Source organism: Telopea speciosissima, chromosome 5 (assembly GCF_018873765.1).
Source record: "Telopea speciosissima isolate NSW1024214 ecotype Mountain lineage chromosome 5, Tspe_v1, whole genome shotgun sequence".
In the NCBI taxonomy this organism is placed as follows: Eukaryota; Viridiplantae; Streptophyta; class Magnoliopsida; order Proteales; family Proteaceae; genus Telopea; species Telopea speciosissima.
The window spans coordinates 66,530,744-66,553,200 of NC_057920.1; the positions used below are offsets into that span (position 1 = coordinate 66,530,744).

A 22,457-nucleotide genomic window follows, 5' to 3' on the forward strand; every position below is an offset into this window, starting at 1 on the left:
AGTATCATCTCTTTGCAACAAGGGCTGCACCAAAGGTTATCCCAACCAGGAAATATTTGTAGCCATCTTTGTAGATGGCATACCTAAATGTGTTAGATGACACATTGGGTGGGCCTAAATTTTTGTGGACAGATAGAGCCAAAGGTTCCTTATTCATATGTCAATTCCAACTTGCAAATAGTTTGTCAAGAGGTAGAATAAAATATTGAAAAATATAGTTATATTGAGTATTAATTTTAGGGCAGAGGTTGGGCACATTGCAAGCTTTCCTGGAATTAGCTACGCAACTAATGGGGTACTAGGATGGGAGGGGCAGGGGGACTTTCGATAGGGGAGGAGAGAGAGAGAGGCAAACACAGTACTGGCACAATGCTAGCGTGCCCAATCTTCACACTTAATTTTAATATGAAATATGACCAATCCAAACTGTTCACTAAATATCCAATAGTCAAAATTACAACATTACCCTTTGACTCTATAAAAAAAATTGCCACGACCTCCAATGAAGTAAAATAGTATATGTTTATAGTATTTTTCATTTTTCCCACAATTTAGACACAATTATCAATACAAATTACTAATTTTGGGTTCTTTGTTCTCCGAATAAGAAACAATAATATTACACAAGTATCATCACAAAACAGATACTTTATTGGGTAAACAATACTGGTGACTGTATTTTAACCATGTGGAGGATCCATGTGGCAAATCCGGCCCTTTTTTAATAGATCACCCTTTTGATTGTTAATATGGCATTTGAAGATCCAACCTCCATTTTGAATTTTGTAGATTTTAAATCTTGAGTTCCATTAGACTACAATGGTGAATGAAATAGGATAAATAATTGGCATATTTGGGTTTAAAGCTTCATTTTTTATATTATATTTTATTTGTTTCAAATATTACAAAAAGATTCCATTATTCAAACCATTGATTAATAAAAAAACATGGGAATTGTTGGGTTGAAAGACTCCCATTTTTTTTAACATATATAAAACGGTGCAAGGTCCAAATTGATTTTTATACAAGGGAGTGTTTGACTTACACCTCTACATAGGTCATTACAACTTGACTCCCTCTTTTTAATAGTCCTTTGTCTTATACTCAAAAGTTTTCAAAAATATTTCAAAAGTGATGTATCAGAAGGTGTCATTAACATGCACAATTTTTTAATATACATGTGAAATGAGAATATTTATTTTTATTGAAAAAGATTACATGTTATCATAAAAGGGCAAAAAAGTAAAGTTACAAATTACTTGACACATTCAGGGGCGTTAATAAGAAATTTTTTTTAATAAAGTATAGAGGTTCTTAGACATTTTGGATATAAAAATAAATTCAGATAGATGGATTCGAGCTGATCATGTTTGGAATCGATTGACAACTATTGCCTAATGCAGTTGGTAATGTTGTTGCTTGACAAAGCAACTGCCGACTGACATGTCTCATGTTCTAAGCAGTTGGTAATGCTGCTGCTTGACAAAGCAACTGTCGACTAACATTTCTCATGTTCTAGACTCACCCCCTCAACACTCCTCCCAACCAGTTGGCCTATGGGCCTCATAGGACCGACCCCCTGACACCCCCCCCAAAGAAAAAGGCTCAGAATTGACAGAGGTCAATTCTCATACTAGCCAAAACGGATCAGGCTAATCCTTATACGAAAACTAGGGCTATAGATCTACACACCAATTATGGATCAAAATAGCTGGGACAAATATGGATCCAATTATGTATTTTAAAACCTACATGACATGTTTGCAAGCACTAGTCCTTTGTCACAAGGTTCACTGATTGTGGTGGTGATACGTAATTTGTTTGACGTGGACTTAGGTTGGGTGGGAGAATTGCGGTGGGAAAGTGTCGATGTCGCACTTCAAAATCCCACTTCAACCTTTTTTGGTTAACCTGGGGTGGTGAACTTACAAAAGCTCAAGGAACAACGTTAAAGGCTTTGTCTGTTAGCGTGGTACTTGAAAATCCCACTTATATCCTATCCAAAGTCCCACCAATGGTATATTTTTCACTAAAATAAATAACAGAAAGAAGACACTATATGGTTGTGTGCGATGTGCGGCCCTGTGTCAAACACAAGATTGTGCAAAAAGACAACAACAACCTAAGGATTTCTAACTTTCCATGAAACAGTCATTTCACATGGCCTTGTTCTACAATAAATAAATGACCAAGAGATCATTGCTTAGTGATGTAGCCCCTACACCAGCACGGGGCCAAAGAGAACACCCACGAGACATTAACATAGATGAGATTTTTGATTTCATGGGGGGCGGTGGTAATTTCGCATGCTCAATTGCTCATGTATCTCCTATCCGGCGGAGAACCATGCGATCAGGCAGCATTCTCATGGTATATCCATTCGACCCGCACCGACCATTACTGGTTTTTTGCTTATCAACAAAATATGGATATAATCGACATTTAATAACTCATTAGGGTTAGTCCAGTCAAATATAATTAAAGTAAAACAAAACTAATCGGCGTGGAGTCATGGATGCTTATATCTAGCCATTCAGGTACTAAAACTAATGCGGAAAGAGGAGAGGGAGAGAGAGTTCTCTCGATTCTTTGCTGGGATTTTCATCTTCTTCGTCTTCCTCTCTCTGTCACGCATTTGGACACACATCTCTCGCTCTAGCGGAGAGTTATAGTCATTTCTCCTCAACTCTGAAACCATATAAATAGAGTAACTCAGCTATACCTTTGTGAACTCTGAACAAAAGGTAGTAGCTTTTTTTATATCTACTAATCAGTTCTTTAATGGAGGCGGCAACGGATTCGCAACCACCAACGGCGGAATCACAGGAGCCGAAGAAAGAGACCGAGGACGAAATCTTGCTCTCCAAAGCACAGAACTTAATATCAAAGATTACATCTTCTCAAGCAAACCCTAACTCCAACGTTCTCCATGCTTTGGCTTCCATTCTTGAGACGCAAGAGTCCAGGTTTCTTCACTCTCTATATATTTCTTTCATTTTCTCTTTTTTGTTGTGCTTTTGATTCGACAAGTGCGATTTGTATGGATGACGATATCAGTTTCGAGTTTAAGGATTTGAATTTTGGAGAGGGAAAGAACGTTGGTGACAATGGGCAGATGATGGTATATCGGGGCGATTGGGAAATTAGGTTTGACTGGGTTAGAGGTTTTTATTGGGTTCTGATAACGTCGAATTTGGGTGCTTATGGAGTGCTAGTCGAAGATTGATTGTTGGTTGTGAACATTTATATACGCTTTGTGTTCATTATTCCAAATGATCGGAGACTTCAAATAATATGTGGTTGTTGTTTTTTTTTTTTTTTTCTCTATTTTAAATTTATCAGAATCCGAGAGTTGGTTTCTCCATTTTGTTGAGTGTTTTCAAGTTTTTTTTTTTCTCCGAACTTCAAAATCTTCCCTCGGCTACTTTTATGCTTTTCTTCACGTCATTGCTCTTTATAGTGCCGTTTTATTTGGAAACTTGAGCAGTGTCCACTTTCTTCCAGGCAATGTCTTGGGATGTGCTGGAGTTTGTTTTGGTTTGTTTACATGAAGATACTTCCTATTATCAGTGCATACACAATATGTACGTGTTCGTTTTGTCTCTAATTTCCTACCTATATGCTGTGCTCATGTCTGTTCAAATGGTGCTTTGTCGCTCATGTTTCACAGGTCTAATCCTCTTACATCATCCAATCTACTAGCACTTTAAAAAAAAATATGATGCACTAACTAACTTTCCAATCATCTCTTGCTTATTATATGTTAATATGAGGGTACTTGCTTTAAGGTGGCAACATACAAATGATGCAATCACTTTACACTTCCAAAATGTTCTCTGTAAACCAGTTCTCACTCGTAGAGCCAGTTATTGCTAGTTTGTTCCCATGAAGGCATACATTTATTTGCTCTAACTTTTTCATTATTAATTTTTTGTTTTTCTGGGTTAATGCATCCTAAATTCAAAGTCACAACAACCAGATGTTTTATCTCTATATTAATATGTATACAGGCTTTTGCCTTTTCTTGTATGATCTACTGCTGTTTTATGATTCCTAAATTTTATTGGGAAATAAAACAAATTGTCAAGATTTAAGTTGTCTCAGTATCATTTCGTCTATCTTTCAAGTCCTCTAACTCATTGGAAAATGCTTTGTGAAAATATTAGAGTGTAGTTTCTCATACACATTCTGGAATTTCTTTCCAGGCCTCTGTACTTCTTCTAAATGAGTTTCCTGTTCCAAATATGAACTAACATATTTTCTATGGTTTTAACGATATTGAAAAAATAGAAAAAGGTTCCCTGAGCCTCCGGGGGAGGGGTACACTAGCACCCTCAGTCTCTATTTCTCTCTTCCTCACATGAAATGACCTTGCTGCCCTCTTATGTATGAAACCATTCTGTCGCACCTCATTGGTGTTCTCCTCTATGCCTCTTGCTTGGGGAACCCTCTCTCTAAAAAAAAATCCTGCTATAATGAGTCCTTTACTTTGAACCCAACAATAATGACCATCACACTTGAATTTCTTTATTAGCTGCCACTATCAACAAGCTATAGTATCTTAGTTATAATTTCCTAATGGAATTGTTAATGGGGCCCCAGGGTCGGCCATCTTGAGGACCCCCAAATTTGATTGGGCCTCCCGGGAATAAAAAGTTCCCTGAAAAGGAGCTATCAAATAGGTGTTACCATGTGGTGCGTTGCAGGTGGGGGATCTTATTCTGTTCAAACTGAAACTTTGGTCTGTGGTTATATTGTTATAGTGTTGTAAGCAAATAATGGCGGAAGTGGATCGGCATTTCTGAAGTTCTCTGGGTTTAGGAAGAACTCTTTGGATGCCATTTACCTTGATAACACTTTGTGTGCGTGGTTTCCCCCTCCCATTCATTATTAAAATCCATTAAAATAATTTATTCATTTGTTTTTTTTGATAAAAAAAAATAGAAAGAGAGTCAGAATTTGAGTGGAAGCATTCCAATTGAAAGTGTTCTGATTAATGACACAACCATCCTACAATTTAAAGGTTAGCTAAGCAGAGCAGACAGAAATTTGTGATGATATTCATCCTACGCCACATCCTAGCTCTTAGCCTAACAATGACCTGCCTGTCCAACATATGATGGCAGCATCTAATAATAAGCTATATAAATAAGCCTCCAAGTGAAGGTTACACTCTATAAATAAGCTACATGATGGCAGCATCTAATAATATACTGATGCAGCCATGCAGGAGAATCTCATATAACCAGTATTAAATTCTCCCCTTCTTATGGGATTTCCAAGAGTCTTCCTTCAATAAGAAAGTTTGAAAATAATATCTTGATGGTTTATTTTCATACCAGTTAAGCAAATTTGTGGGTTGCAGCATTAATGCTATTTTGGTAATTTTGGAAGTGAGGGATTCTGTTAATTTCTGTGTTCGTTTGGGGGGGGGGGGGATGCTATTTTGTAAATAAGATTTGGGTTTATTTGGTAATCTACTGGTAGATTGTTTTATTTTTCTTAGGTCCCGTTTGTTTGATGGAGAAGTTGGGGTGAGAATGTTGTGGGACTGGGTCCCACAGTGTTATGGGTTGGGGAACAGGGGTGGGATTTTTACTCTTCCCATGAACAATAACCGAAGTCCTTTGTTTTTGGTGGGACTTTGGATAGCAAAGGGGTGGGATTTTCAAGTGCCACATCAGCAGACAAAGCATTTAATGCTGTTTCTTGAACTTTTGTAAGTTCACCACCCCAGGTTAAACAAAGTAACAAACAAGGTTGGGTGGGATTTTAAGTGCCACATCAGCACTTTCCGACCCCAATTCTCCCACCCCACCTAAGTCCCCGTCAAACAAACGGGACCTTAGGAGTTATATGGGTGTTTTGCAATAAAATTAAGGGGTATACAGGTTCTGCAGGAAGTTAGTTTCAATCTTTTAAAGTTTAATTTAGGTATTAGGAGGTTGGAGTAGTGGGTCACACAACTAGAAAGTAGCTTAAAGAGCTAAAAAGTCGTCTTGTTATTTATGTTTTTTAGTAAGTGAAAGAGTTAGAAGATCTAGAAGCTTTCTATTTTGTTCGAAGGGGAATTTGACTTGTGATTCTGTTGTGGAGGCTATATTGTCACATTTTATCGATAAAGCATTTGACACTTACCAAAAAGTTGGGAGGGGGGGGGATGGAGACAACATGTCAAGCAATTGAATGCAGTTCAAGGCTCTAGAAAGGAATCTAGAAGAAAGAACTACAACAGGATCACTATAGAAGTCGATAGAATCAGGTTATGGACAGAATTGCAAATGAGAGAAATTCAATATCTCAATATCCAACGATTAGATCTTAATGTAATTCTGATTGGGCATAGAGCTTAACCAGATCTATCATCTAAAGTAAAATATTTGAAAACCAGAGATCTAAAGTAGATGAAACCCAACTAGATTAAAATTCAAGCTATCAGTAAGAACTGAGAAAGTACTGCAGGTTGATGATAAAATCTAAGTAACTGATCAGGTACAACTTCAGATTTGCAGTTCAGATATAACAATCAACAATTATAGATGAAGAATTAGATGGATATATAAAGTATTGGGAAGAGAAACCGCACAACGCCAGTGTGCAGATTCCTGTGCACTCCCTCTCACATCCCACCTGTGGACTCCACACCCTTTCTCCTCATTAAATGCCACCCCTATTGGACGATTTCATAATCCACCCCTTCATTGGTGCAAAACTGCACCCTGGCATCGTAGCATATCCTCCCCCTAAAGTATTGGAGAAGACTCAGTAGATAGATGGAAGGAATAAGGAGATTCAGAAATCAATAGTAGAGGCAATAATAAGGAGAAAAAAAGAAGAAGAGAGGAAAAATAACACCTGATCTCGGAGTTGAACTGAACTATAAGAAGGAGATCAGGTCTGGAAGACCAGACCCGTATGCACAGCTCAATAGCTCAAAACTCTTAAAAAAACTCAAAATTCCCTTACTGATAAGTATCCTAATCTCTAATTAGGCTCACAATTGGACTCCTAACCATTCTTGCATACTGAATAAAGTAAATAGACTCAAAACAGAACTCTATTTAGCTAATAAGTATCCTAATCTAACTCAAACTCTATAAGTTAACTACTAATCTCGTGTACTGACCACCCCCACTTTATGGGCTTATAATTAAGGTAATGTAGTCCTAGGTAGGAAAAGTCCCACTAGGAGCCAAGGGATAGGGTTACCTAACAAGGTGGCCGATTGGGACAGATTGGGCTAATTAGGGTAGAAATTAGGGTTAGGGTTAAATACTGGTATTGGGGTTTATAGGGTTTTAATATGCAGGTTTAGGAGGCCTTAATGATATAGAGATGTTAGGGTTTGGAAGAGTTTTAAAATTCTGCAGTTGGGCAGAATCGGGTCGCAGGTTTTAGGGTTTAATGGAGTGAGGGAATGGAGGGGTTAGAGTGGATACTAAAGGCTAGGGTCAAGGTCGAGTGAGGGGAGTGATGTGGGGAATCTAGGCTGGAAGTAGGGTTCGAAGGTGAAAGCTGAATCTGGAATTATAAGGGAGTCCTAGTTGAGGTAGGAGTTGCAGGTTTAATGGAGTTTAGGGCTTGATGGATGGAGGGGACTGTGGATTAGGTCTAAGGGAAGGTGAAGGATGATAGAAGAAGGTTTAAAACAAGAAAACGGGTTCAACTCACTGTATTGTAGGACAATGGCAGCTGCTTGAATGATTTGAGATGACCTCCCCATCTTCACAATGCAAGGAGTCGCAGGAGTCCACCTACCCTTCACCACCTTGAGATCCACAAGGATGCAAGAGCTCACAGAGGAGCAGAGGCAGCAGCTCGATGGCAGAAAGCACAGCTTGAAACAGGAGATTTTTTTATGCAGAAAATAGTGGGGGAGCCTGCCCACGATTGCTATTATTTATAGCCCCAAATCAATCCTAGTCAGATTAGGACTGGTGATTCCTAATCTGAATCCTAATTACAAAACAGTAGACTTGTACTCTAAATAGGAGTACAAATTTAAACAAACAAATAACAGCTCATCCCTCTAAAATCGTGGAGGGGAAATAAACTAAGCAGTACTTAAGTAAATAAAAGGGGAAAAGACTGTTTTACCCCTAATAACTAAAACACAAAAAAAAAAACTATGGAAAATAAAGGCTCCAACGAAAACACAAAAACAGCCAAGTCATGGCTTCTTCTTCTTCCTAGTGCTTGGACCTGCATCATAAGGTCCAATACAATTCATGACCCATAGTTAATCAACCCAAAGCCTATATAACCCATCCAAGACCCAAAATAAGGTCTCCCTAGGCCTAATTGGGCAGTCTTGATTGCGTTAGAGTTTCTATTATTTAAATTTTTGTACCCTACATAAAGGCAAGGAGCCTGGCGAATTAGTGGAAATAAGCCTTGGATTGAGTTCTATACATGTTGAGCCTTAAATCCAATGGGTGTTCACTGTAATGGACCACTTTATGGGCCTAAAATAAGGGAGGAGTTATAAATATGGGACTTACTATATTAGTTAGTTTAAGTTGGAGTCCTAGTTAGAATTGAAGTTGTTTTAAGCTTTTATTGTTCAATTAGGTAGCTAGTTTGATTACTAGTTGGTTTCGGTTATTTTTAGTCATGTAGAAGTCATGTTTTTAGAGTCTATATATGTATATATTAGCCAATATAGGTCACCTGTCATGCAGGCATACAAGTTTGAGTTATTTTAGCAATGAAACTTTGTTTTTTTCGTTCGACCTTTTGGATTCATGGTGTGATTGGATGTATTTTCAGTTGCTGAGGTATTTTCCTTAGTGGAAGAGTGGATATCTTTGCAGGTTAGATGGATTCCTAATTATATCTTCTTCTTCTATTCTGTTCTGGCTTCTAGGTTTCAGCTAGCTATATATTGATATATCGGCTCCTTGTCGGTCTGATTAGCCTGAAATTCAATATTGTATCCTTATATTAGTTGTTTCTGAAATTCAGCTGATAAAATTTAATTATGTTCTTCAAATTCTGAGTTTTTCTAGTTGCTGGACTAGAACTAGTTACACATGGATTCTTTGGTTGAGCCCTGAGCTGTTCTCTGAATATCATCAAATTTTCCAGCAAGTAGACCTCTCTAAATGATCCAACTGACCAGGGTATCAGGTCCATCTGATTAGGCCTCTGTTAGTTATTAGTTTCTCCCATAAAGCTTCTATTCTGGAATTTCTGGTTCTAGTTCTATTCAGTCCAATTCGTTCTCTATTTTCTGGAGATCCTATGAGTCAAATAAGCCTCTAGTTTGTAGCTTGAGGCTAGTTATTGCATCAATCCCCTTAGATTCTAGCTGCAACCCAAAGAAGAGGCCTGTGGCTATCCAACCTAGAAATTTTAGCTCCCAAAAGCTATCTCAATTATCTATAGAAAAATGAAGGAATTATTACAATTGGCGAGCCTTAATTACCCAACTTCTTGATCCAGTGAGTACTGTACTAATCCTGTGTGTTCAATTGGTGTAGTTGCTACAACAAAACCCCCAGTTATTCTGCTTTGAAATATCTCATAGTTATATTCTTGCTGTGCTTTATATTTGTAATGTAAATTTAAATTGAGGATTCCTTGAATCCTCGTGCAATCTCATGAGAGTGAATCGTGTTGCTCTTTTAGTGTCCTTTTTTCTCTTATTTACCTGTTAGGTTGTTCCTTTTACACATGCTGCCACATATAGACTTAAGATTAGTCAAAAGATGCTGATGGCTTAACTACTGCTTTTATTATACCTGTATTACTGTCATGCTTGAAGCTTCATTTTATAACTATGTTTTGTTTTTCTAATTCAGATACATGGAGGAGTCAGGTCATTCTTCTGTCACTAATGGGCGGGCTTCTCATAATATTGGAAGGCTGGGGAACTTGGTCCGGGTAACTGATTTTAGCTCCTATGACTTGTATGCTTTTTCTTAATTTGTAGAAACCTTGGAGTTTTGTGATAATAGGAAATTTTATGATATTTAGTGGTTTAGCTGGGGGTTTTACTGACCTGAAAATCCCCCGCCCCTCTTTACTCCCTCAGGACAATGATGTTTTCTATGAGCTTATATCCTATAAGTTTCTTCTTATGGAAACTAGATACTCCACCAGCATTCGAGCAGCTTCTGCAAGGGTACTTCTTAGCTGTTCGGCAAATTGGATGGTAAAGTTAGTTAATTTGTCTGATTTTGCTTATCTGTTCGCTGCGAGGCGAATTGGTCTTGAAATGCTTGACTGACTTGGGGAAATGGATGATCTGCAAATTTCTGCAGTATCCTCATGTCTTTGAAGATGCTGTTCTGGAGAACATCAAAAGCTGGGTGCTGGATGACAATGCCAGGTCTTTTGGGGATGAATGCAATAGAAAGCATGATTTGGGGAGTGAGACACCCACAGATTCTGAAATGCTGAGAACATATGCTACTGGACTTCTTGCTTTATGCTTAGCTGGGTATGTACCGTGAACATCTTTCTTGCTGATTTCGGAATTTTCTGTCTATCCTGTTTATTTTGTCTCTGATTTTTTCTTAATGATAATTTCAGTGGAGGTCCAGTGGTTGAAGATGTGTTAACGTCTGGATTGTCAGCCAAGCTCATGCGTTATCTTCGCACAAGGGTTCTCGGGGAAACAAGTACAAGTCAAAAAGATGCTAGTTATCTAACAGAAAATAAGAATACATCTGGTACTTCTTGCATAAAAGGTAGAGAAGAAAGTAGATGTAGGTTCCGGCAGGTAATGGATGCCACTCAATTAGATGGTCCTAGGTTAGTAGATGAGGGATTGTTAGATGATCACAGTGGGGAGAGGGATCATGATAAAGGCATGGGTATTAGACAAGCCCGAGGTGAAGAGTGTTTGGGCGATGGAGGAGAGTCACTAAAATCTCGAGAATATGCGGATGACTTACCTGAGGGGGTTGATGTGTTTGAGGTAGATGAGGATGACGTTGAACAGCTTGGTGAGGAAAGAAGGCAAAATCATGATTTGCATGACGGGAGGGAACATTTTGGGGACAGATACAGTACAGGTAGATCCATGAGAGATGAAGATGCTGAAGAGAACATAAGAGATGATTCATCAAGGCGCAGGACAAACCGTGCATGGGCAAGGATTAGAGGAAAGGGAAGGGTTAATGAAGGAGCTGTAGACAATGAAAGAGCTTTGACCCCTCTAGGATCTGGAGTACGTTTAGGACAAAATCGGGGTGTCAGGGAGAGGAATCAAATAAGAAATCAAGATTTCAAGAGAGTACCTGATGTCAAAAAGTCTTCGGAAAGGATTGATGCTGATGGATTTATTGCGTCGACAGAGGATAACGATGATCGTTTTCTAGATTGCAAAGTTGGCACGAGGGATATCTCTGATCTGGTAAAGAACGCAGTAAGAGCTGCTGAAGCTGAAGCCAGAGCAGCCAATGCATCTGCAGAGGCAATGGAGGCAGCTGGTGATGCTGCCGCTGAACTTGTGAAGAGTGCCGCTATAGAGGTGAGTATTGGATGTGTTTGTCTATGTTTTGTTGTTATTACTTTCTAACAAGTACTGTATTTTGATCCATTTTATATAATAGGAATTTAAGAGTACAAATAATGAAGAAGCTGCAGTTTTAGCTGCTTCAAAAGCGGCATCTACTGTTATAGATGCTGCTAATGCAACTGAGGTCTCAAGGTAAGTGGAACCAGCTTTGTACTTTCTTTGTTTATGCCTTAATAGTTTGAGTACGGTGGCTATACATATTTTAGTTGTTTGACAGGAGCTCCAGTAATCTAGCCAAGGATTCGATTTGTTCAAAGGCCACAGAACCAGACAAAGATGAGGAGTTAGAAGGTTCGTTTGTTTTGGACACTGACTCCCTTGCACGGTTGAGAGAAAAGTACTGTATTCAATGTCTTGAGACACTTGGAGAATATGTTGAAGTCCTGGGCCCTGTTCTTCATGAAAAAGGGGTGGATGTCTGTCTTACACTACTGCAACGGAGTTTGAAAAAAAAAGAGACAGCAGCTGTCACGAATCTTCTGCCTGATGTGCTGAAGCTAATCTGTGCTTTAGCTGCCCATCGTAAATTTGCTGCATTATTTGTTGATCGTGGTGGCATGCAAAAACTTCTTGCTGTCCCGAGGGTTGCTCAGACTTTTTTGGGTCTTTCTTCCTGCTTATTTACCATTGGTTCTCTTCAGGTAAATGTATATAATGGTTAACTTGATTCTTATGAGGTCAATATTTTTTTTTAATTTATTTAGTTTTTGTTATCTGCATTCCTCGACTCATTTGACCTAAAGTTTCTTGCTTTGGAGGATATCTCTTCAGGGAATTATGGAACGTGTATGTGCTCTTCCTCCAGATATTGTCAACCAAGTGGTTCAGCTAGCTCTCCAGCTTCTTGAGTGTCCACAAGATCAAGCCAGAAAAAATGCTGCTATTTTCTTTGCTGCTGCATTTGTCTTCAGAGCAATTGTGGACTCTTTTGATGCACAGGACGGTTTGCAGAAATTTCTAAACCTGTTACATGCTGCTGCCTCAGTGAGGTCAGGTGGTAATTCTGGGACACTGGGTTTGTCCAATCTGGGGTCTCTTCGAACTGACCAGTCACCTGCAGAGGTGCTGACTGCGTCAGAGAAGCAAATAGCTTACCACACCTGTGTTGCTTTGCGGCAATACTTCAGGGCACACCTTCTCTTGCTTGTGGACTCCCTTCGTCCTAACAAAAATCGAAGTGCCGCCCGACATATTCCAAGTGCCAGGGCTGCCTACAAGCCACTTGACATTAGTAATGAGGCCATGGATGTAGTGTTTTTGCAAACACAGAGGGATCGGAAGCTTGGCCCTGCATTTGTAAGAGCTCGTTGGGCTGCAGTGGAGAAGTTCTTATCCTCCAATGGGCATATTATTATGTTGGAATTATGTCAAGTATGTAATTCCCAATCCTTTTTATTTTCATTTGTTTTTGTGCTCACTTGCCTGCTTGTCATATTTAAGTCGAGTGACTGACTGAGTTATTGTTTAGGCCCCAACTGTTGAGCGCTACTTGCATGACTTGGCTCAATATGCATTGGGTGTTCTTCACATTATTACATTGGTACCTAACGGCCGTAAACAGATTGTGAATGTCACATTGAGCAATGATCGTGTTGGTATGGCAGTTATTTTGGATGCGGCAAATGGTGCTGGGTATGTAGATCCTGAGGTAAAGATCTTATGTGCCTATATTTTTCTGACTTTGGATGCTGAAAGAAGCCTCTTCAAGTTGGTTTTTTTGCTTTCATGGTTTTACATTATATTGGATGCATTTATATTTTTTTTTGCAGGTTATTCAGCCAGCACTAAATGTGTTGGTTAATCTTGTTTGCCCGCCCCCTTCAATTAGTAACAAGCCACCTGTGCTTCCACAAGGTCAGCAGTCTATTTCAGTTCAGAGCTCAAATGGTTCTGCTGTGGAGAATAGAGAAAGACATGCTGAAAGAAATGTTGCCTTGCCCGTTCAGAATGAGTCCAGGGAGCGGAATGGTGAATCTGCTGTTGTGGAACGTGGCTTCTCAGCAGTACTAAGTACACCGGGTAATTCACAAGCAGTACTTACTACACCGGGTAATTCACAAGCAGTATTTAGTACACCGGGTAATTCACAAGCAGCTGTTCCTACTGTCACTTCTTGGGTGGTGGGAGATCGTAGGATATCTTTAGGTCCTGGAACAGGTTGTGCTGGCCTTGCTGCAATGTTGGAACAAGGATATCGTCAGGCAAGGGAGGCTGTTCGTTCCAACAATGGAATAAAGGTTCTTCTGCATCTTCTCCATCCTCGTATACTCACACCTCCTACTGCTCTTGACTGTATACGTGCTCTTGCCTGCCGAGTCCTGCTTGGTTTAGCCAGGGATGAATCAATTGCACATATTTTGACGAAGCTTCAGGTGAGTGATGTTCTAATGTAATAGATGCTACTTTTTAATGTACTTGGTTAATTATAAGTTTATGCACCACTATTTTTGGGTGATAACACTGACCACTGGTTTATAAAAAAAAGATGATTAAGGGAATTGTAGCTGGTGTATATATTAATTTCAATTGTACCCATGCAGTCACTTGGATTTAAACTTTCTGTTTTGTGCACTGGCTGAGATGGGAAGAATTTTTGGGGCTTGAATAAAAATTCATGACGGAAGAAAGAGAAATACAGGGACTCCCAAGAAAAGGGGAGAAAAAGCAAACAACAATACAAAGCTAAACCCAGCCCTCGGGAAGAGGAGGCATGGGGAGGCCTCAGGAATCCATAATTACCCTATTCTAAGGGGAGTCGAAGAAAATTTAACTAATGTGGAAAGTGAGAACATTTCATATTGGCCATTTAGAAATAATCTATGTTTAGTAAGTGCTGTTCTGTTGAATGAATAATCTGCACTCCAAATTTGATGTAGTTAGGGCTTTTGATTTTTGTGCATAGTTGCTACGGTGTCTAGGCGAACCAAGGCTTTGGAGGGGGCCTGGATGCAAGGCGACACCAACAAGGCTACCAAAACGCCTGCCTAGGCAACCAGACACTAGTTGTCAAGTCGGTCACCTAGGCGACGCCTTGACAACTATGTTTTTGTGGGACAGTTAATATAGTACTGTACTTGAATAATCAAAACAGTACCAAAATAGGATCTTTCCTCGGCGAATAAGAACTCAAGTTAGGGAGAAATCACATAGCATGAAATCAGATGGTTAGAATGATATTAAACTCCATTCGGGTTCAACAAACAATGGAAAGAACAGTTGCTGAAATTCTGAAATCGTTCCAATGGTTGGATCAGTAGCTATAGATCAGTCGTAGTTGAATTAGGAAAAGGGTATAACAGTAATTTCACACACCAGAATAGAAAACAGAGTACAGCAATAAGTTGAGCAATCAATTCTGATAACAGAGTATAAATCTCAGCAAGAACAGATTAGTTAAAGTATCAAATCGATTCAGTCTACAAATGGCAGAAATTTAAGAATCTGAAATGAAGGGCAGAAATGGAATTTCAGTATAACTCCAGATCAGCAGGTCTTATCTGCCTGAAATTCTGGTTGAATCCCTCTATTGCAGAGATAAACAGATCCTCCAAGTTTAAAGGTATTCTATTGGCTGGATTGTTCTAATCAGAATTCATGCAAAAAACACTTGCATATGAAGCCAGAATCAGATTAGGAGTTGCAGAAACAAAAACCAGAACTTACTTACTTGAATCGATGGAGAAGATGAAAGAAGGAAGAACAAATATAAATTAAACACCCGGGCTTCACACTGCAAGGTGGTTCTATTGGATCAAACACCAACCTACCTTGATCGCACACAAGGGGTTCCTTGATCAAACGCAAAGGATCTTCAATGGATAAGAAGAGCTACCACACAGCAAGTCAGCAACTTTATTTATCAAATTCGTGAATAATGCTTGCCCCCATTACAACCGTATATAGAAAACTTAAAAATAGACTCAAACACTGAAAAGGAAAGACTTAACCCAATCCTTAACTAATAAGGTATCCTAAATTGACTAGGAAAGTGAAATAATAAAGGAAACATCCTCAAGACATGATTGGACTTGTAGAATCCTAATCCAACCCAACTAAAACACTTAGTAATAAACTAAGTATAAGAAACTAAGTCCTAATAATAGAAATCCCATATGCAGGCTTAATACCCATGGGATCAAATGCCCATCATATGTAGAACCCAATCTAAGGCTTATTTAGGTGATCTAACTGCATCAACAGTTCTTTCCTATTTTAGTTGCATTACACCACTGACTACTGACTAGGGATAAGCTTTGGACACCACACAGAAACACGACTAGATGGTCCTTCCCCCATCGAAGAGCCATGTGTCCAGGGTTGACCATCTCATTTCTGTTTGATCAAGGTATGGTTTCCGCCAGGGGTTGTTGCAGGGGTTTTCTTTGTTCTGTTATGCTATATCTGGTTTTTTCTTGGTGTGGATGGTAGGGGGAGGTTGCTATTTATTGGTTGGGTTTCTTGGTATTTCTCTGTTGTGCTCTCCTTGCTGGGTGTCCTTCATTGAGGTCCCTGTGGTATTGTGTATATACAGATGGTTTCTTGCTATTTCTCTGTTGTGCTCTCCTTGCTGGACGTCTTTGTTTTGAGGGGACCTGTTTTCTTGTGTCTTTACAGATGAATGCTCTCTGTATATATTTTAAATTTTCAAATGGGTCTCTGATCTGTATCTTTAAATTTGAAATGGTGTTCTAGGTGGGGAAGAAACTCTCAGAGCTTATTCGAGATTCAGGCAACCAGACGCCTGGTTCAGAGCAGGGCAGGTGGCAAGCAGAACTTGCCCAAGTAGCAATAGAGTTGATTGGGGTAAGCATCGGAGACCCCATGTTCAGATTTATAACTTGCTTTTGTGTGTATTTGTGTGGAAACAAAATCTGAGCATCCCCATGCCTGAAGGGGGGAATGCTATCCCAACTTCATTTGGGGGTGAAAGCTAGGATACGTTGCAAGTTTACTTTAATACCCATTTCTTGAATTTTTTTAAAATGGAAATGTAACTTTCTATGTGCTTAATTACATAGGTACCATCTTGTAGGTGGGGCATGATTTGAGTTGTAGTGGATTACGTGTCGTTTACATCTTCCTCCCTGAGTTGTGTGAAAAACATCTTTCTAGTTTCTACAATATCTAGCCATGAGCAGGATACTTATAAAAAAATGCTTTTTCTTTCTTTGGTTTTTTTACTGGGGGGTGTGCATTGTTTTTCTAGTTGAGCATCAATAGAGAGGAATCTCTAGGTGGGGAGCTCCTCAGGTGCTTCCCCCCCTCCCCCCCTCCACCACAAAAAAAAAAAAAAAGAAAAGAAAAAAAAGAGTAAGATAAAATAAAAAGAGTGCTCAAATTTTGTACATGTTGCTCACAGTGCTATTGCCGAATGTGGTAGTTTCAGCCTGAAGCAATATACCCTGTGGCACAATATACAGGTCAATCTCAGCATAGATTTGGATGGCTGAAGATATTTGTGGAAGGGTTCAAATCTTTATGGGCTGTATGTTTTTTCAATATTTGTCATCAGTCCGCATGGTCACTAAAATAGCCACACAGCTATGTTATTAAGGCACATGTTTCATGTGAGAGGCATCCCTCTTGTACCTCATCCCTCATCCTATGTCAGTGGGGTTTGCGTCTTGCGCCTTTGTGTGCTTCTGTTCAAGCAAAAAAAATATGATCACCTTTTGTTCAATGATTGCAGGTTTAGGGGCTCATTCAGGTTGAGTAAATAGAGCTTCCTGTCTTGTTTTATAATATTGCAAAATGCAAATTGATTAGGTTAAACTTTGTTATTGTCATTGTTGGTTTAGTGTCTGTTGCTGATTGTTTGTAATTTTTATAATAGTATGATGTTATTGTCGTGCTCTGGTAACTGTTATACATTATTCTATAATATATATTGTATATATATTATCATTTATGAGTATTATACATTAGTTTTGACAGCAGCCATGATTGAACTTTGGCTTGGAGCCTTGAATGACTATATTTTTGTTTGTTTAATTTTTAAATCAAGCAAGATTATGGCGAATATTTCTTGATTGGCCCACCTAGAGATGTTTTTCTAGTTGGCACTCAATGTCTGCCACATGACATGTTAGATGGGACCCAAATTTTGTGGACAGATTGATCCCAAGGCCCCCTGCACAATGTCTAGTTTGAGCACAATCGGAATTGGCCTACTGGTAAACCAACACTTTGAAAATCCAGGACTACCAAAGTGGTGCTCAGCAAAATGTGGACTATGAAGCTGAGTAGGGGGTGCATGCCAATACATTGGTGTTTGGGGGGGGGGGGTTGGTTTGTGTTTGATTTAGTTTTGAATTGACATTTGGAAAATCCAAACCTTGCCCTATTTATCCAAGACATTGGACTGTGTAAAGGACATTTTCCCAAAAAAATCGGTTCAATTTTAAGCTTTAACAACTGTAGTTGTGCTTTATATTTTTTGTGTTATTTGCTATTAAGTCTTGTGATTTGTCCGGTAGGAATTTTTTTTCCTTGATGGATTGTCAAAAGAGGTTTCCTTGATGGCAACACATAGTTCTGCCACATTTTGTGTCGAGGAGGGGCTGAGATTTTATGGATGGTAGACCCCAGGTCCCCTATTCATGTGTGTAGTTTCAGTGAAAATGGACTTTCCCACCTGGCAAAATAAAGCTTTGAAAATCAATTGGAATGAATGAAAAGAATGGATTGAAAATACAAGGGGAATATATCAATACGTGGGAGATTATATGATTAAATTAGTGATAATCCATTCAATTTCGTAGTTATCCAATAGTTGGATTTGCCACATCATCCTTCCATGTGGCAAAACTAGGTGTGCAACGAGAGAACCTTTTTCTTATTGGACATGTGAAAATGGTATAGCGTGTTCTTACAAAGAATTTATGTTTATTTGAAAAACAGCGTGCCTCACATTTCCCAAGGGCATGCCTTGCCTTGTCCCTCATGTCTCAGGTTCCAGGATGCCTTTGTGCCTTTGAGTACGCCTCATGCCCTTAACAACTGTGCCTCCATCCCTTCACTAGTTTTGGGGCTGAAATTATTAGTGGGAAATCTACTAGATGGTGAGCCATTCGATTGGGATGGGCCAGGAAGCTTGACATGTGCAATCTAAGGGTTGCTTTGTCTATCCAACAGTGGCATTGGCCACATCAGCTCTTCGCATGGCAAAAATAGCCATCCATCAAGGATTCATCTAAGAGTGCTTACTGCTATTTCCTTCTCTTGTTATGAGGCATAAAAAGGAACTAGTTAGTAATTACATCTTTATTTTCATGGATTCATCCAAGAGTGCTTACTGCTATTTCCTTCTCTTGTTATGAGGCATAAAAATGAACTAGTTAGTAATTACATCTTTTTTTTCAGTTTCTATCTGTTTATGCTGGGCAAGAAATTCACATTAGCACTGTCAAGTTACGAGAGATCAATTTTTAAAATATATGTATGTTTGTCCTGCAGATCGTGACAAATTCAGGACGTGCAAGTACACTAGCAGCTACTGATGCTGCTGCCCCTACTTTGAGGCGTATAGAAAGAGCAGCTATAGCTGCTGCCACTCCTATAACCTACCATTCCAGGTATTTTTCTCTTTTTATTTTGTAGTTTTATCCCAGCCTCTTCTGCTTCTATTCACTCCTTTTTGTGTGCTAATTTCAGGGAGCTTTTACTCCTTATGCATGAACACCTTCAAGCATCTGGCTTGACCAATACTGCTGCTTCATTGCTAAAAGAGGCTCACTTGACACCTTTACCATCTATGGCAGCACCACCTTCACTCCTACACCAAACTTCTGTTCAAGAAACTCCACACACTCAAATTCAGTGGCCATCTGGTCGCGCCTCTGGTGGGTTTCTTTCAGATACATCAATACCAACATCGCGGGATGAGGATTCCAGCCAGAAGACTGATTCAGTTGTGCTTTCTTCAAAGAAGAAACCACTAGTTTTTTCATCTAATCTCAGTTTTCATTCAAGAAATCAGCCTCTGTCTGATCCACCATCAACCAGCAAGATTCCCAGTTTTTCAAAGAATGAATCCGCAGCTTCTGGGGTATCAGTCACTTCAGCAGTGTCTGTAGTAAAGCCTTGTGCAAATACAGAACCCCAATTTAAGTCTCCAATTGTGTTACCAATGAAACGGAAACTAACAGACTCAAGGGATGGTGGATTTGCTTCGCCAGGGAAGCGACATGCGATTGGTGAGCATGTGTTTCGGTCTCCAATATGCCAGACACCCCCTGTTGTCCGTAGAAGCACTCAAACAATGGATTCCATTGGTTTGTTCGTCACACCAAACTGTAGTCAGCGAGATCAATGTGGGCGCTCCACTTCAAGTGGCATTGTTATTGATAATTTGGATGATGGCCAGTTCAATAGTACCCCTTCAGGGCAGATTACTCCCTCTTCCTCCCAGCCCGGTCTCCTTGCTGACTCACTACCTAGTAATACAGAGCGAGTCACTCTAGACTCTCTTGTGGTGCAGTATCTGAAGCACCAGCATCGCCAATGCCCTGCTCCAATAACAACTTTACCTCCGCTTTCTCTCTTACACCCACATGTGTGTCCTGAACCAAGAAGAAGTGTGGATGCACCTGCAAATGTGACAGCTAGGCTAAACACACGTGAGTTCAGGAACCATTATGGTGGAATCCAAGGAGACCGTAGGGATCGTCAGTTTGTCTACAGTAGATTCAGGCCATGGCGCACTTGCCGGGATGATGCTACCCTCCTGACATGCATTACTTTTCTGGGAGATTCCTCCCAGATTGCCACTGGCAGCCATTCTGGTGAGCTCAAGATTTTTGACTCGAACAGTGGTAATGTTCTGGAGACCTCCACGAGCCACCAGTCACCAGTTTCACATGTCCAGTCGGCCCTGTGTGGGGATAGCCAACTGATTCTCTCTTCAGGAACTTATGATGTGCGATTGTGGAATGCCTCTTCAGTTTCAGGAGGGCCGATGCATACATTTGATGGACGCAAATTGGCACGGTTCAGTAACTCAGGGACCACATTTGCAGCCCTATCATCAGAGTCATCCAGGCGTGAAGTTTTCTTGTATGACATCCAAACCTACAATCAAGAATTGAAGCTGTCTGATACCTTAACAAATTCTTCAGGTCCAGGCAGAGGGCATGTACAGTCCCTTATACATTTTAGCCCATCAGACACAATGCTACTGTGGAATGGAGTCTTATGGGATCGGCGGGGTTCTGGCCCTGTTCATCGTTTTGACCAGTTCACTGATTATGGTGGTGGTGGATTCCATCCTGCTGGAAACGAGGTATGCGTAAAGCTTATTGTTCTCCCCCAAAATATTTTTGTGTGCATTTCTGAGGAAAACAGGCAGTTACACATGAATGACATGATAGCTTATGGATAGACCTGCGGGTAATGGGCCCACAACTAGGACAACCTAAATTTTATTTTGAATATGAAATCAGAAGTTAACTAGCATATCTGAACTGGTTATTTGGGGTCAAATGGTTTGATTATCTGGGATTGGTCGGCTTTTAAAACATTCGGCAACTTGACAATTTTCAGTTTAGGGCATCACTAAATTTGAAAAAATTCTTGCTTATAAACATCTGTTATTGACATGAATTCTGGATTTGGTTATCCATGTAATGAAATCTAGTCGACTCCTTTTGGTTTCATGGGAATAGTGGGTCTTAACTGAAGTCTTTCCTTGGGTATTTTAGAGTTTATAACTGCTAACTGACAATGATATAACATTTGTAGGTGATCATAAATTCGGAAGTATGGGATCTCAGAAAATTTAAGCTTCTCCGCAGTGTACCTTCTTTGGACCAGACAGTCATAACATTCAACGGACATGGGGATGTAATTTATGCAATCCTCCGGAGGAATCTTGAGGATATAACATCGGCAGTACACACCCGACGTGTTAGGCACCCACTTTTTTCTGCATTCCGCACTGTGGATGCTGTTAGCTACTCAGACATTGCCACAGTCCCGGTTGACCGCTGTGTCCTTGATTTTGCCGCAGAGCCAACTGATTCTTTTGTCGGTTTGGTATCTATGGATGACCATGAGGAGATGTTTGCTTCTGCAAGGCTCTATGAGATAGGCCGAAGACGGCCAACTGATGATGATTCTGATCCTGATGATGCTGAAACTGAGGAAGAGGATGACGATGATGATGACTCAGAAGCAGATGAGGATCCGATATTGGGAACCGACCTAGATGCTGACATTGACAGTGATGGTGATGATATGAGCAATGATGACGATGATGATGAGAGTATAGACGAAGTGGATGATGATGATGAAGATGGAGACTTCACTATTGAAGATGTGGATTATGATGGTGGTACAGGAATTTTTGAGATTGTAACGGAGGGTGATGAAGAGGATAGTGAGCTGGTTGGATCTTTCAGTAGTGGGGAAGAAGGGGATATTGACAATCGGTTTGGTTTTTGATGTTATATTTGAGAGGGGGATTGCCACGCCACCGGCCTGTTATCAATCCCCACGCTCAAACAATGGAAGCGCAGGAGCAGGTGGGAACGTGTTGGAAAGGAGAGAGAATATGAGAGGATGCCCGCGGGCAATCATTTTCCCATGTTATATATAACGTATTCTTTGAATAGTTCAAGGTAATTTATTCTAGGGAAAATCTTCTTGTCACCACATATGGTGAGTTGGTGACAAATGCATTTTAATCGCGGTTTTCATTCTATCATGTGAAAAGGTTATGTGGCAAATAAAACAATTCGATGTCTATCTAGGGAATGATTAGGGAATTAGGATAAGCCATGTGGCCAATTTCTACCTCAAATTCGTTCATTTCCCATTCTATGTAATGGCATTACACTTCCATGTATATTCATGCAGCCTTTATATAATCCCATTAATCTTTTTTGTAGTCTTGAAAATTTGAAGTATATATATTTTTTTGGAGAACAAAATA

The 22,457-nt window shown here is 39.8% G+C and overlaps 1 protein-coding gene across 3 annotated transcripts; it reads left to right on the forward strand.

Annotated features, from left to right (window-relative positions):
* The first annotated feature begins 2,696 nt into the window (after nucleotides 1-2,696).
* LOC122661275 (DDB1- and CUL4-associated factor homolog 1-like) lies at nucleotides 2,697-22,052 on the forward strand. 3 transcript variants are annotated; one of them, XM_043856622.1, is made up of 16 exons: nucleotides 2,829-2,966; nucleotides 3,505-3,670; nucleotides 9,804-9,885; nucleotides 10,037-10,156; nucleotides 10,266-10,444; nucleotides 10,537-11,479; nucleotides 11,562-11,659; nucleotides 11,745-12,168; nucleotides 12,299-12,898; nucleotides 12,996-13,175; nucleotides 13,297-13,534; nucleotides 13,595-13,899; nucleotides 16,220-16,330; nucleotides 18,983-19,101; nucleotides 19,181-20,807; nucleotides 21,266-22,052. In XM_043856622.1, exons 2-16 carry the CDS (start codon nucleotides 3,660-3,662, stop codon nucleotides 21,965-21,967), a joined length of 5,739 nt encoding a protein of 1,912 aa, XP_043712557.1. In that variant the 5' UTR covers nucleotides 2,829-2,966; nucleotides 3,505-3,659; the 3' UTR covers nucleotides 21,968-22,052. The 3 variants fall into 3 exon arrangements, with proteins under 3 accessions (XP_043712556.1, XP_043712555.1, XP_043712557.1); XM_043856621.1 differs by lacking the exon at nucleotides 3,505-3,670 and having other exon boundaries at nucleotides 2,697-2,966; XM_043856620.1 differs by lacking the exon at nucleotides 3,505-3,670 and having other exon boundaries at nucleotides 2,697-2,966; nucleotides 13,297-13,899.
* The last annotated feature ends 405 nt before the right edge of the window (nucleotides 22,053-22,457 follow it).